This window comes from Dromaius novaehollandiae, chromosome 11 (assembly GCF_036370855.1).
Source record: "Dromaius novaehollandiae isolate bDroNov1 chromosome 11, bDroNov1.hap1, whole genome shotgun sequence".
In the NCBI taxonomy this organism is placed as follows: domain Eukaryota; kingdom Metazoa; phylum Chordata; class Aves; order Casuariiformes; family Dromaiidae; genus Dromaius; species Dromaius novaehollandiae.
Window position 1 is genome coordinate 3,415,686 of NC_088108.1, and position 13,776 is coordinate 3,429,461.

Sequence of the window (13,776 nt, forward strand, 5' to 3'; positions counted from 1 at the left end):
TATTCAGTGTATAATGAAATAATATTTTTGCAAGCTCTTTATCCATAGCAGGCATGAGGAGCATATTCACTGCTAAAGCACTTGTCTTCATTTATTACAAGCATCTCTTAAAATTAGTGATATAAGGCACTACATACTCCTAGCTGTTGTCTTTACAAACAGAAACAAAAAACTCATGTGTGATCGGTGGAGAAGGGATTTGGTGAAGTCCAGCTAATCTAATGCAGGCTGTTCCATTCAGTTGCTTTTATTTTCCAGAAAAGGAGTTAAACTCTGAGACATAGATGGAAAACTCCAAAAGTGTTTTCCCTGCTGTTTGGTTTGTTATCTAAGGTATTGTAAGTGTGATTCAGAAATTTATCATTTCCTCTTATACAAAAAAACAGCTGAATCATGCTGCTGCTTGAACAGATAATTCCTTCTTCCTTCAACTGGTTGGAGAGCAGCCCCATTAGTGATGAGACAAAGGCAGCCTAAGGCTACTGATTTAAACAAACTTACTGCTCATGGCAAAGCACATTGTCTAGCTCTGCATGTTGCAAACTGACTAAGCAAGTTCACCTTACTGAAATAATTGGTCAGGTGTAACAAAACAGCCTTGTTCTGGTGCTCGTTTCCTCATATGACAAGACCCATCTATCTCAGTAGACATATGGAACCTAAAGATCTACCTGCAATAGACTTTTTCTGGATATTTATCTGGAAATAGACATTAAGCTTTAATATTAATGCCTTGTTCTAATCTGCATTAACATTCCAGCGAGGATGACTGTGAAGAAACCCTGTTGCCTTAAAGCTCTTCTTGAAGGGTGAACACAATTAAAGATAACTGTCTTCCAAAGCACTGAAGAAACCTGGAGGGTTTGGGAGCCATTATAGGGGTCCAGCTGCTCAGTGAGAGCATGCTGCCATGCTTTACCCAGCTTGGAGAGCAGAAGGAGCGTGGTCCCTTGGCATTACCTGTGGACTCTGCCAGTCAGGGATTGTTCGGACTGCTGCTGCAGATCTGACACATCTGGGATGGTCCTGGCGGCCTGACTTTGGGCTCCGGCACTGCCCACTCTTTACAGCTCTGGGACTCATTTCAACATGCCATGGAGCATGCCCGATGGGAGAACATAGAGCTGGGTCTGCCAAGAGGAACATCACAGCTTGCTGCTGTAGGGCCTCTGCAGGGAGTATCCTTGTCCAGTCCAGTAAAATTAGTGTGAAGCTCTTTACACTGTTCTGTGCCTTTTATCTTATCCAGAGGCCAAGAACAGGATTTGCTTTAAGTGGGCCAGATAGGAGCCGAGTCCTCCACAGGAGTAGGGCCTAAACTGGCCCGCTGCTCCTGGGAAGCCAACAAGACTCTTCTAGATTTTATCCTCACACTGGCAGCCTCCAGAATGCATATCTCCACTGACACCTCCCTCATGAAGATTACGCAGGAACAAGGAGGAGCTCCCTGGGAACATGCACAGAGAGGCTGGATTAGATAGAGGTGGACCGGCACATGGACAGACGTCACTTTTAAGGGGAACGGCACTGAATCTTCCCTGGACTTTCCCACCACAGAACAGTGGTGCCAGACATTCATAGCTGTGATAGGGAAAAACAGCAGGGCCATGGCCAGTGTTAGGATAAATTACTGGTCCCCAAGGAGCTCCTGGGCTTGCAAAGTGCTTGTTTGCTCCAGCAAGATGTATTCTTTAAAAAACCTTAATTTTAACTAGTGCAATTTCCTCACTGGCAGTGGCAAAAAGGCAGTAATAGCAATAAACCCTTAACATTATTTTTCAAGTGTCTTTTTTAACAAGAGTTAATCAACAGTAAAATTAACAGGCCCCTGGAGGGAGCTACCAGCAGTCCATGCTGACTCACAGACTGAAATTTATTGCAGCTAGGAACTCGTTTGCATTTCCTCCCTGCACACAGAGAGGAACACTAACAGAAGATGTTTGTAGGGAAAAGGGGTGGAGAGCAGGGAGGAACAGAGGCCAGTGGAGTTGGTTTGGTTATAAAGAGCTAGGGAGGAAAGAGAGGCAGCATTTCAGTCTGCATCTGGGTCTTCAGCGGACTCTGCGATGGCAGTCAGAAAAGCTGAATCACTGCATTATTCCATAGGGCTCTTGGGCATTTCCGCAGGTAGGGATCAAGTCTTCTTGGCATGGGAGAATGGGGTAGGAACTAGCTTTCATGGACAACCCCCTTTCAAAGGGGGCTACAGAGTCTGTTTATTCCAAATCTCTCTACTTGGATAAAACTTTTAAATCCAGAGATCCCTCTGCCTATTTCGAGCAGCCAATAACATATTTGTCTCGGCTTTAAAGTGCTGGCCTGGACTGTTGTACTCAATCCATCCTGGGTGGGAAGCAAATCAAAACTTTGTGATGGTCATTTTCATACAGGATTTTTTATTTGGATGCACTTTCCTCCCTTTTCCTTTTTTCTAGCTGTCTTCCCTGCAGATCTGTTTTCCTTGTTCACCCCTGTTTCTTTTGCTCGTTCTTTGCATTTCTTCTTTTTGAGTGCTGCCCCTCTTTATTTTGGGGCTAGTTTTCTGTAAGCAAAAATCTTATGTGATCCTCCGTAGAATGTACATGTGTGTATGCCTTTTGTGTAACTGGAATCTGAGAGCTGATTCTACCTTTATCTGGCAGTGGAGGAGCAGTTTCTAAAATGATTAGGTTCAAGTTTCTTAAAACTAGGCACCCAGGAAGAGGTGAGACCATGGACACAAACCTGTAACACACCTCCCTTCCCTTTAGATTTCATTATTTGTAGATCCTGTACGGTTATTCTCTCTCTGTTCCCTGTTTCTGCCGCTCTGGGTCTCTCCTGTTTTGGGAGGAAAGTTTATAAGCTCTTTCTCTTTTTCCTTCTCCCTTGTCGCACACAGGATCACTCTTACTGGCTGTGCACTTCTACAGCTTAAGCAGAGCAGCCCCTCTGATCCCCAGCACAGCTTTAGGAATCCTTCTGTTGATTTTATCAGCTCTTCTGGCATATGCAGGTAAGACTTGGAGTGTGGCCAGATTCGAGGCCTCCCCCTCCTATAGCTTTACATGTATGCTTTGCCAAGAGGTTTATGTAAACCTTGGCAGCCTTACCAGACCCTTGATGCATTATCCAGTAGGAATATGTCAGCACACCAATTTTTTCCAGTATATGCAGCCTATGAAATAGATGTTAATTTTGAACAAACACTTTACTTTACTCTCAGATCTCAGAGAGTTTCATCAGAGTGGATGCATAATTTCTCTAAAATCTATTCCCAGGCTTTCTGAATGTGTGGTTTAGGCATCTATGGATTGAAATAGCATGTTCATGTATAAATTCCAAGGAATCTACTTAGCTGAGAGGGAAAGTCTCTGGTTATATTGAAATTCACACTCTTTAGAATGAATGCTGAAGTATTCCTCCTATTTCACTGCAGCAATGAGGAAATGAACTTCCAAGTTTTGATGCTGCAACTTACCACTACCAGTCCTGATATTTTTCTCTACAAAGCCGAGGCCTTGGGAGAGACAATACATACTTTAACACATAAAACATAGGTCCACCTCCTTTCTCAGTCAGTGGTGACACAAAACACTAGTAGAACACACTTAGAAGTAGCTGTATTAATGGGGCCATGTGGTATGGCCCATTAGGCAGGTGATGTCTTCACAGTTCACAGAACTCAACAGCCTCCTACCAGAGGTGGGAATTTCTGGGGTCCCTTGTTCCCAGAGGTGCATACCTGTGTGATTACAGTCCCCAGCAGCCTGGGGAGTCATCAGCAGAGCTCTTCCCAACATGAGTGTTGCCCACAAGGCTGTAATAGTTTGAAGAAGAAATGAAGCACAGAGCCATTACAAAGTTCCACTTTGGAAAGAGAATTACAAGTCTATCTGTAAGATCCCCTAATAACAGAGGTGATCCTGAAATATGCCAGGTATTTCCCTGAGTGATATAGTGTATAAGTTGCTAGTAAAAATGTAGGAAGTCCCAGAGACATTTGTGCTGGAGTTGTGCTGTCAATATATTCAGAATGCACATAGAGGAGAAAATGTAGCTGTAAAAATAAGGTACTTTTTGGTACTGTTTGGGAGGAGTAGTTGGGTTCCATTCAACTTGAAGTCTTTTAAAGCAAGGTCTTTGTCATTTTTGAGATGAGGATGCTGGACAGGATAGTTCTTGAGAAGGAGTGAGTTTGGTAGTTTCTATGCCCATCTTCAAGAAAGACCCATTATTTATGGAAATCCAGCAAGATGTTTGAGACCTGTAGTACAAACATACTTGGACCTAACAGCTTACAGCTGGAAAAAAAGAAGCCACTAGGCAACCTAAAGGAAAGTAGTGTCAGGACTTGATCTACATTAAAATATTATTGTCATTGTTGTTGAGTCTTGTGGGGACTATGAGGAAGAGAAGATAATGGCTTGCTGAACGTGGACTTCATTAGGGCAGACTGCATGTCAGGCCTGGTACGGTATTAAGTTGAAGTAACTCATGAACCTTGAGCTTACCCCAGGCTCTTTGATGAATGCACAGTGTTATCCTGAAGTCTTTATGGTTATGTCTACACAGGGTAATGGGGCATGGTGCAGACCTACCCAAGCTTGTGCTAGCTCTGTCTGGAATCATGCAGAATCTGTGCAGCTTCATGTGCCAACATACCACATGCCTATAGCACAGATGCATGTCCTAAGCACTACCTTCAGTAATCTGGTGTCTTAAAATCACAGTTCTGTCTCCATTGTCTTTTGTTTCATAGGAATTCGGAGAAGCCTAAGAAATGCCTCCCTGTTCTTATCTCTCTGCCTGACCATCTCAGTGTTCTGGTGCAGCTATGGAGTGGTCTTCATCCTAGGAGGGCAAGGAGTTTTGAATGACACTGGTGATTTCCGCAATGCCTTAGTGCCTGGCCTGGTCACATTTACTCTGGCACTACTCATTATTGCAGTGGTGGGCTTCCTTCACAGGGAGGTCATTCTAGCTATGGTTGCTTCTGCTGTCTCACTTGCCAGCGCTCATGAAATTGCCGTGCACTATAACACAGCTTTTGGTTCCTCTGCTGTGGCTTGCAATTATATGATTGTCTGTTTGGTTGGAGGTTATTTTGCTCTGGGAAGGATTCTTTATTTGCTCACCAAAGAGAAAATTGTCCTTCCTGGCACAGATCTGGCTAAGAATAAGACCCATGAACAGATCAAGTCCACCAGTGGCAGCGTGAATCATTTTTCAAACACAGGTCTGATCCTGAACATGCTGTCTGCCAGTGTCTTTGGCTGTAGACTCCTGGGTGTGACTAGCAAACTATTTATCGGTCAGGTGCCCTGGCTGTGGGCCTCTGGGATCTATCAGATTGGGGTATGCATTTTATCATACCGTGCCATGGATACACTGATGGCTACATTCTTTGGTTTCACTTCCATCTTGAAATTTGCTGCAGGCTATTGCCTTCTGTACCCAATCTGGCAGCCAGAGGAGCCATCTTTCCGTATTCCATTTCTGGTGGTTTTTGCAATTCTTTTTGCTGTCTTGGCTCTTTTTATCACTCTTAAGAGTCCAGTGGATGGCCTGTATTTACTGTTTTATGTGGCTTACTGCATTGCAATAGCTTGTCATCCCAAGGGATTTTTTGAAGGTGGACCCCAAGGCATGGATGTGGCCATCTTTGTGGCCTCAGCCTTGATGACTCTAATTTACCTGTACAATACAAAAGAAGGTGCCAAAATCCCAACAGGGAAGGGTGTTGTGAAGGCCTTACTTGCTCGCAGCAGTTTTCTGAAGCTTCGTGAAGGGGCAGACCTTTATGCTCCCTATCTAGGCTACTCCAAGTATGCAGATGCTGAAGTACTTGGCTATGCGTGCAGTGTCCTTGCTTCTTTCGCTATAATGATGACAGGGGACCCACAGGCTCCACTTTCTACTGTTGTAGTTCCATGGGTTGTGGTAGCTGGTGGGATCCTTAAGCTTCTAGGTGGCTCAGTGGCCTTTGCCCGGGGTAAAACCCTGGAGAGCAGTGCCTTCATTCTCTATGGCGTCATGTGGATCATCTGGGGCTTGACAAGATATGGCGGCCTCTATGGCACTACCAGAAGCTTCCACACAGCAGTGGGCATCATTGCTTTCATGCTCTTCAATGGCTTCATTGTCTTCTGCACACTCTTCTTAAACATCACCTGGTTCTTTTACTCCCTCTCTTTCTTGCTCATCCCTGTCAGCTTCTTGCTGGATGCCATCAGTGCTGTTCCAGCTGGCTATGACCTTGCTGCCACTCTCATCTTTGGTCTGGTCAGCTTCTACTGCTTCCTGTCTGCCCTTTTCAACAGTATCTTTGAAGGTTCCTGCTTACCAATGGGTAGGCCTGTTGTGCAGCTCAGTGGTGTGGGGGGAGGAATGAACAAGTGCCTTCATCTGCCTGCCAGAAAAGCTTCCTCAGTCAAGAGAATTGCAGGTAAGGGAAATATACAGGGGACAGTGTGCGGGTGGAGGGTTAACTCAGAGAGATTTTGTAGCAGAACATTATTAAAGGAACTTTTTTTTCACATCCAAATGTGGAAACCATGATAATCTGATTACATTTTGACCAAGCAGGCCATGTTACAGGAGGCATCAGGACCTAAACACATTCTGGGGAAAACAGGACCAATTCCGTGGCAGAAGCTGGGTTTAGCAGTGAATTTGTTGCTATATCTCCTATATCATATCATCTCTGTCTGCTTGTCCAGTCTCAGATACACAAGTCCTCCAGGCTGGGGCTACCGCTGAAAGCTTCGTACAGAGAAAGCAGGGCCAATGAATGTGCTGCCTCTCTCCAGAGGGTTCAATGACTTCTGGTCCAGATGAAAATGGCTCAGAATTCCCCCACATGTCAGAGCTCTTCTTGGGTGAATTCTAAAATGCACTCAGAGGAAATACTTGTTAGCTGGGAAAAGGAGATGAGATCACTGAATTGGCTGTTTTGTCTGTGACAGCTCTTCCGTGAATTAAAGCTCCTCAGTTTTAGTCGCTTAAGGGACTGTTCCCATGTCAATAGATATCCTGAAGAATGGAGGGACCTGCGGCATCCCCACAGATACTGTATATGTGCTTGTGGCAGCCTGTAATAGACCTGATGCTGTGGAGAAAGCTCACCAGTAAGTATTTCTCTCACCGCCCCAGTGAGGGCTTCCCTGGCTAGTATAAGGAAGCCTCTAGGACTTACAGCTGTTACTGAGTACTGGCTACAGCAACTGTCCAGAGTAATGTGACACACAACTTAGCTTTCTTGCGAGGAATAAGCTGACAAGCCTGGGGATAAGATCTGAATGAGAAAAGGGGACAGCTGAGCTGAAATTGTCTCCTGGAGTATTGAAAGCTATTGACAGGTGATGGATATCACAAGGAAACCTAAAGACCAAAAAGTGAGAAATGAGGCGGGGTACCTATCTGTGGGTACATACCCAAACCCCTCTCATTTTAAGGAATGTCTCTGGCTGTGCTTTTGTAAGCAGCTGGAATCCCTCAGGTTGGTGGGTATTTCTCAGAACTTGAGCAGTTCTGACCCGTCACTACACAAGGAGTTAACTACATCACTACACAAGTAGTGACTCATCACTACACAAGGAGTTAAAACCGTAACTGGGAGTAGACATCCATGTCCTTTCCTGTCAGGTCATCTATTGGACAATTTAGCTTTTACTACAGAGACTGATCACCTCAGGCAAGGCCCGCGGGTATTGTCTAACACTAGGCCTCTCCAACACAATTTCTGTTTCAGCTTGAAAATAAATTCCTAGCTTACTTCCAGGTTCATTTCTCTTTTCTCCATTCTAGCTCCAAGCACCAGGCTCAAGAGCGGCCCATGTCGCTTTGGATTTCTAGCCTGAAGCAGCTGGAACCTGCAAAGCATTTGTTCACGCCCCTACTCTGGGACTTCATGGAGGCTGCCTGGCCATCTCCTATTAGCTTGGTAGTTCCCAGAGGTGAGGAAATGCTGTTGTTTACAAGCTCTCTGAAGAGCTCTGAGTCTGAAACTCCAGCACAGTCACACTTCACTGCAGTGCCATTTACTCTATGTCAATATTCCTGGTAAGATCACTGTGGTTGGACTGATGTGTATCAGTAAGTGTGTGGCTCTTCCTTGTGCAGGAGAATGGGTGGACTTCCTGGGAATGAAGGAGTCTGCAAAATACGTTGGTACCCCTCAAAGCATCGCCATCCGCATTCCTGACTGCTCTGTCACCACACACCTCATTGACTTGGTGAGTGGTCAGAGCACACTCTTCTCAGCAGCACTGGCAACGAGACCTTGCCACTCCACCGTGTAGGTAGCAGGCTTGGAGTCAGTCACTAACACCTAGGACCTCTGGTCTGCTGGAAGGTAGAAGAATGGTGAGACTGAAGTACTCAGCCAGCCTTCTTGCTGGGTCTTGACAAGTCACCTCTCCTCTCTTTTTTTCTTTCCTCTTTGAAATGAGGATCCTAGAATGTTCAGAGAGCTCTGGGAAGTGAAAAGTGAAAAGCTACTCAAATGAGTAGCTCTCTCTCTCAAAAAAAAAAAAAGTCATTAGGAAGGAGTAGGGTATGCAGGCAACTGTAGCTGATTTTATTGCAGGAGGGAGTGAAAAAGGAAGAAAAGAGACCACCAGGTCAGAATGCCAGAAAAGATGCAATTAACAGATACTTTATATGATTTCCTACCTCCAACACTTCTACTGCAAGCACAGGCTTATTTTAAGCCAGTATAACTTGAGGAGGTCCAGAATGTGGCTTGTAGAGCAACATCAGTTACAACTTATACTATGTTATAAGCAACACTGCTCCATGACTTTAGCCAGGGAGTAGCTGCTGGGGTGACCACCTGGGAGAGTGTGTGTATGTGTTAGAATAATACAGGGGTGAACACATAAACATTTGAGGGTGCACAGACACCTGAGGGTAGGGTCTGGCCTGTACTGCTATAACCTCAAGGGTGTTACAACGTTATGGGCCAGACAAGCTGGCTTGCCCATGTGGTCTCCTGAGCCCTCCTTGGAAGAAAGCTCTTTCTGTCCTGTGCCGTACGACCTCGTGGCAGCAGCAGCTGCAAGTGAATATGCAATTGCCTGTAGCACAGTGGCCTAGCAGCTGCAGAGAAAGTGTGATAGGAAATGTTCTGCTGCAGCGCTGAGCACTGCCCCCAACATATCTCGACACAGCTCCAGATGAGAGCACTTTGATGATGCTGCCTGACATGCTGAGTAGTGTTGCTTTACAGAGGCAGTTTTCTTGCGTGATCTTCTGTTTAAAAAGCTGATCTGTGGCTCAGCCAGTTGCAGCTGTGCTCTGGATGGAAGGAATTGCATGGCCAGGCCACTATTTTGACTGCAGGAGTTGGAGATGTGTGACCATGAACGATGGATACAGCCCCATAGCTTTGCTAGTAAATTCACCTTGAAGGAAGAAATCCACATTCCTCCCACAGTTCAGATCCATCATCCATCACTGCATTTCTGGGCTTTGCTAGAGAAACTATGGCACCCTACAAGTCCTACAGTAATGTCCCCGCTCACTACTTCATTTCTAGGGCAACCACTGTAGCTCTTTGATAATTACTATCTCTTGAAAATAAAATGTTCCTTTTTGATCTAAGTCGGTAAATCCCAGTTCATCAGGGTCTTAGTCACTGATGCACAGATTTGTTGGGCTTCATCTCTTCCAACTTTAGTTGCCTACAGAATAGGTGTCTCTATCTGGGTGAGTCACAGTGAGTTCACTTTTCAGCCATGGAGACTCATCAGTGAACTTCAGAGTGCAAGTCATCTGTGTTGTACAGCAAAGCCTGCTCAGAACCCCTTTTTCCCATTTTTCTGTTACCAGGTTGGCCCTATTGTGGTAACATCAGCTAACCCAACAGGGGAGGCAGATACAACACACCACAACCAAGTGTATGCCAAGCTAGGAGATAAGGTAATTGCGGCTATGTTTCTTTTTATTCAGGCTGGTCCCAAGAGAGATGGGGATGGAAGAACATAATCACTTTGTTCTGAGTAGCCAAATCATTTAATGATATCAAGAATCTGGAGGAACATCTAATTAAAAGAATCTCATTGACACTTCTTATGTTGATGTCAAAGTTAAGGAGAAAGAAGGGTGTAAAAATAAGAAACTTGATGGGAAGCCAAAATGCCTGTGTTTTATGTGGTATAGTTGTGTCCTGACACCATGACTTAGTTCATCTTCCATCACAGAATGATATGAGCAACAAAAAGATGTTTCTTTGCTTAGAAGCAATAAAACCATCATTGCCTGAATGTGACAGAGCTCCAGTTGGTGCTGAATTGTCAGAACACTGAGGATTCCCATCTAAAGCTAAAGCTGGCCTAAACTGCCATCAAAGCTTTAACACATTCTTGTCTTTTACAGCTTTCGTAAGTTCTGGAAGTACAACAGTCATGGCCATTCAAATGGCTATCATTCATTCCCCTGTTAAATCCTAAGAATACTATACATAGGACAGAATATTCATGTCAGCTCATGTAAGGGCAGCTTTAAACAAGAGGTAATGACAATCTACCTCTTACTCCTCAAAAATCTGGTTTACTACACATTTGCTTTTTAGATGGGACTTCATCAAAGCTCCTCAGCTGATGCAAACATGTCTAGCTCTGCTGATGATCTACACTACATAAAGAGCTCTCTCTTTGCTTTTATTGAGTTCATTCATTCCACAGTGCAGTCAAATTCAGCAGGTAGTTAGCGGACAATACAGAGCGAGGGTAGGAAGGAGCAGAGCTGCCTGTGATAATAATTACCAGATGTTGAGAGGGGGAAACTGCCATCTCTTTTCCCAAGTGCCTACAGGGAACTTGGTGTGAACATTTGCTTCTCTTCAGGTGGATGCAGTTCTTTGTGATGGGCCTTCTCCAGAGAACATTGCATCCACCGTTGTGGACTGCACCAAAATCAGCAGTGGAAACATAGGTTTCTTCAGGGTTGGTATCATCCCGAAGTCTCAGGTAAAATTAATCTTGAGCTTGTTTCTGCTCTTCTTCTCTCTCTGCTTTTCCCGTCTCCCAGTGAGTATCAGACAGAGGGTTCACTTTTTCCACAAGGAGCTGAAGAAATCTGTGATAGCATAGGGAGATATCCTAGGGTGGTGGGAAAGAGCAGAAAAATAGAGCTTCACATTGCCTGTGTCCTGATCCTGCCTATCGACCACTATTGCATCTCTCTGTGCTAAGCACATCTCTCAGGCTCATGTAAGGTGAGACTGATTCATTAAGGGAAATAAGTCTGAGATCCACAGTCACAGATCTCCATGGAGCAGGCCTTCCTTTTACGTTTGTCCCAGAGACCTTTGAGCAGACAGCAATGCTTAGTGTAAGCCCAAGGAGAGGCCCAGACAGGTAACTTGAAAGAGAACAGAGCATATTTCAATAGCCAGAAAAGAAATTTGTGCTTTCCCCTAACCAGTAAGCAACTCACATCTCCATTTACTAATTCCAGGTGCTGCAGATACTGGAGCAAGTGCAGAAGAAATATACATTGGTTCACAGCAATGGCCCGGTCATTGCAAAAGGCCAGGAGGAGCACATGAATCATAGCCATGCTGTACGCAATGGGGTAGGCATGGCTATCTCAGAAGATACAGTTCCAGTGCAGTCCACCGATGACATCTGTGAGAGCCACACTCGTCTCTGAGATGCCCTTGCAGGTCAAACAGTTACTTGCTCCCTAGGGAGGTGTTTGCTGGAAAATGACGTTCAGGTCAAATTGGGGAATGGGAGAGGTTTCCCAGCTGTAGGGGTGACTTATTCACCCTTCTGTGGATTCCACTAAAATGTCCCAGTGCAGAGCTGACTTATAAACCACATTCACCTAGTTTGTATGCGTAAATTTTTAACTTTTGAAAACTACCAGCTTTCACTGAAGATCAGACATAACTAAAGGAAGTGTTACATCAGTGACTGACTGGCCCCAGTGTAACAAAGCTGTATTTTTTTCACTAGGAGTTAACATCTTCGATTTGGGGTAGAGATTAGCTTGATGTGTTTCGTAATTACATGTTGGGGGAAAAGCCCTGCTTGAAACAAGAAGTGGGAGATGAAGAATGGAATATGTATTCAGGTACTGTGTTGGTGAATACAGTGAACTTCCTAAAATAGATGAGGCAAAACATGATCCTGGGAGCCTGGGCTGTCTTCTTGGAAAAGAGTTGCCATTATGTTAGGCATAGTTTCCGTATTTCATGGTCAGTGTGAGGGTAGAATTATCATTTCCATGACTTCAATAATATCTTCTTAGAAGTGCTGGAGCATGATGAAAGACCCTCCCTTCTCATATTACCTTGTGCAAAATATGCACGTCAAGAGTATCACATGCACTACATTTGAGGATGCTAGGAGCTGATCTTATCCTCTAGCATAACTGTACACATTTCTACAGTTCATTTCATGGTAGGTTTCCTCCAAACTGCAGATTTTGTACAGAGTGGTAGCTGCTGACCTAGAGGAGGTAAAAAGAAGTTTCAAACAGACATGAGGAGTCATCTTTGATGAAATCCGCCTGGCCAAGCAGTTAGTGGCTTGTTTAGCCTCTGAAAACTGTGGATCTTATTCTTACCTGGCACACCTGCAAGGAACTGCAATGGACAATCTCACTGATTTCACCTGACGTTTTGCTAGAACTTAAGTCAAGCATAAATCCTGTGCAGTCAGAGGAGCTAAACTTCCATGAACTATGGTAAAACCGTGCCTTCTCATCTGTTCTTACAGAACCATTTCTCTTCATGTAGAGAAAGATGTTGGATAATTGAGTTGTTAATTCATTTTGCCAATTTGCTCACTGTGTCTCTTTGGGTTTTTGATTTTTAGAAATCAATAAAATATTTGTGGTAAAACATGTCATGCACAACTGCACTGCCATCTGCAGAAAGTATCTGGAAAAATCTTTGCAGGTCAAAGAATTAGGCATTTCAGCATGTCAGGGTTCCCAGTCTTACACAAATGACCTTACAAGTGAATCAAATTGCATCACTTTCCTGGGTAGGAAGAGAAAGGAAAGGTAGGATAATTCCTAACATCCAACCCCTAGTGCTGGCTTCCTTGATGAGGAGTGCTAGTGAGTTCACAGGACTGAACACCAAGACTGAATTTGGCCCCTTTTCTTAACCAAGTTTTTTAAAAAAGAGATGTAAACACTGAAATCTGGGATAGAAGTATTAATCTGGAGAGGTGCTGAAGCATCACAAAGCTTTTTCCTATAGAGAACAGCCCTGACTTAAATATGCTGCGGGTGCTGTTGCCCTGCACCTCATATGATGATTTATTTTAGTGCACCACAAGTTAAAAGTGGTTTAAGGAGTTGGATTCTTTACAAGATGCCTTGACTGGATTCCATTTTTCCTCCTTCACTCTCTCTCCATGAGGCTTGTTTCTTACAGAAGTTTTGATCACAGAATCAGGATGCTGGGAGAATATGATGGGGAACCATTTTTCACTTTGATAACTAATGTGAAAGACAGAGAAAGATTTCAGTTGAGTTCACTCCTTATTTTTCTCCTACACACCTCTCCTGTGTATTGGCAAACTGGAGAGAAATAATTTTGGGAGGAGATTTAAACGGGATGTTTCAGTTAAATCAAAGCAAAACCATTTCTGTTATTTCCAGAGTTCTCCCAACATTTAAAGTGAAGCAAAGCATTTTTAAAGAGAGGTAGAGAGAGGAAAAAAGCCAGTGGTATAAGTGGCAAATCCAAAATACTTCAGTCAAACTGTTGAGAGAAACATTGGGACTTTTTCAGCTTATTTGCTGAAAAATCTCAGATCAAATACATTTTGA

At 44.1% G+C, this 13,776-nt stretch overlaps 1 protein-coding gene across 2 annotated transcripts; it reads left to right on the forward strand.

The window, feature by feature from the left end:
• The first annotated feature begins 1,975 nt into the window (after positions 1-1,975).
• LOC112982502 (uncharacterized) lies at positions 1,976-12,839 on the forward strand. Of its 2 annotated transcripts, XM_026098959.2 has the most exons (10): positions 1,976-2,127; positions 2,882-2,995; positions 4,742-6,427; positions 7,010-7,109; positions 7,789-7,937; positions 8,104-8,216; positions 9,814-9,903; positions 10,830-10,952; positions 11,443-11,650; positions 12,415-12,839. In XM_026098959.2, exons 1-9 carry the CDS (start codon positions 2,067-2,069, stop codon positions 11,635-11,637), a joined length of 2,631 nt encoding a protein of 876 aa, XP_025954744.2. In that variant the 5' UTR covers positions 1,976-2,066; the 3' UTR covers positions 11,638-11,650; positions 12,415-12,839. The 2 variants fall into 2 exon arrangements, with proteins under 2 accessions (XP_025954744.2, XP_064374132.1); XM_064518062.1 differs by having other exon boundaries at positions 11,443-12,839.
• Positions 12,840-13,776: the final 937 nt, after the last annotated feature.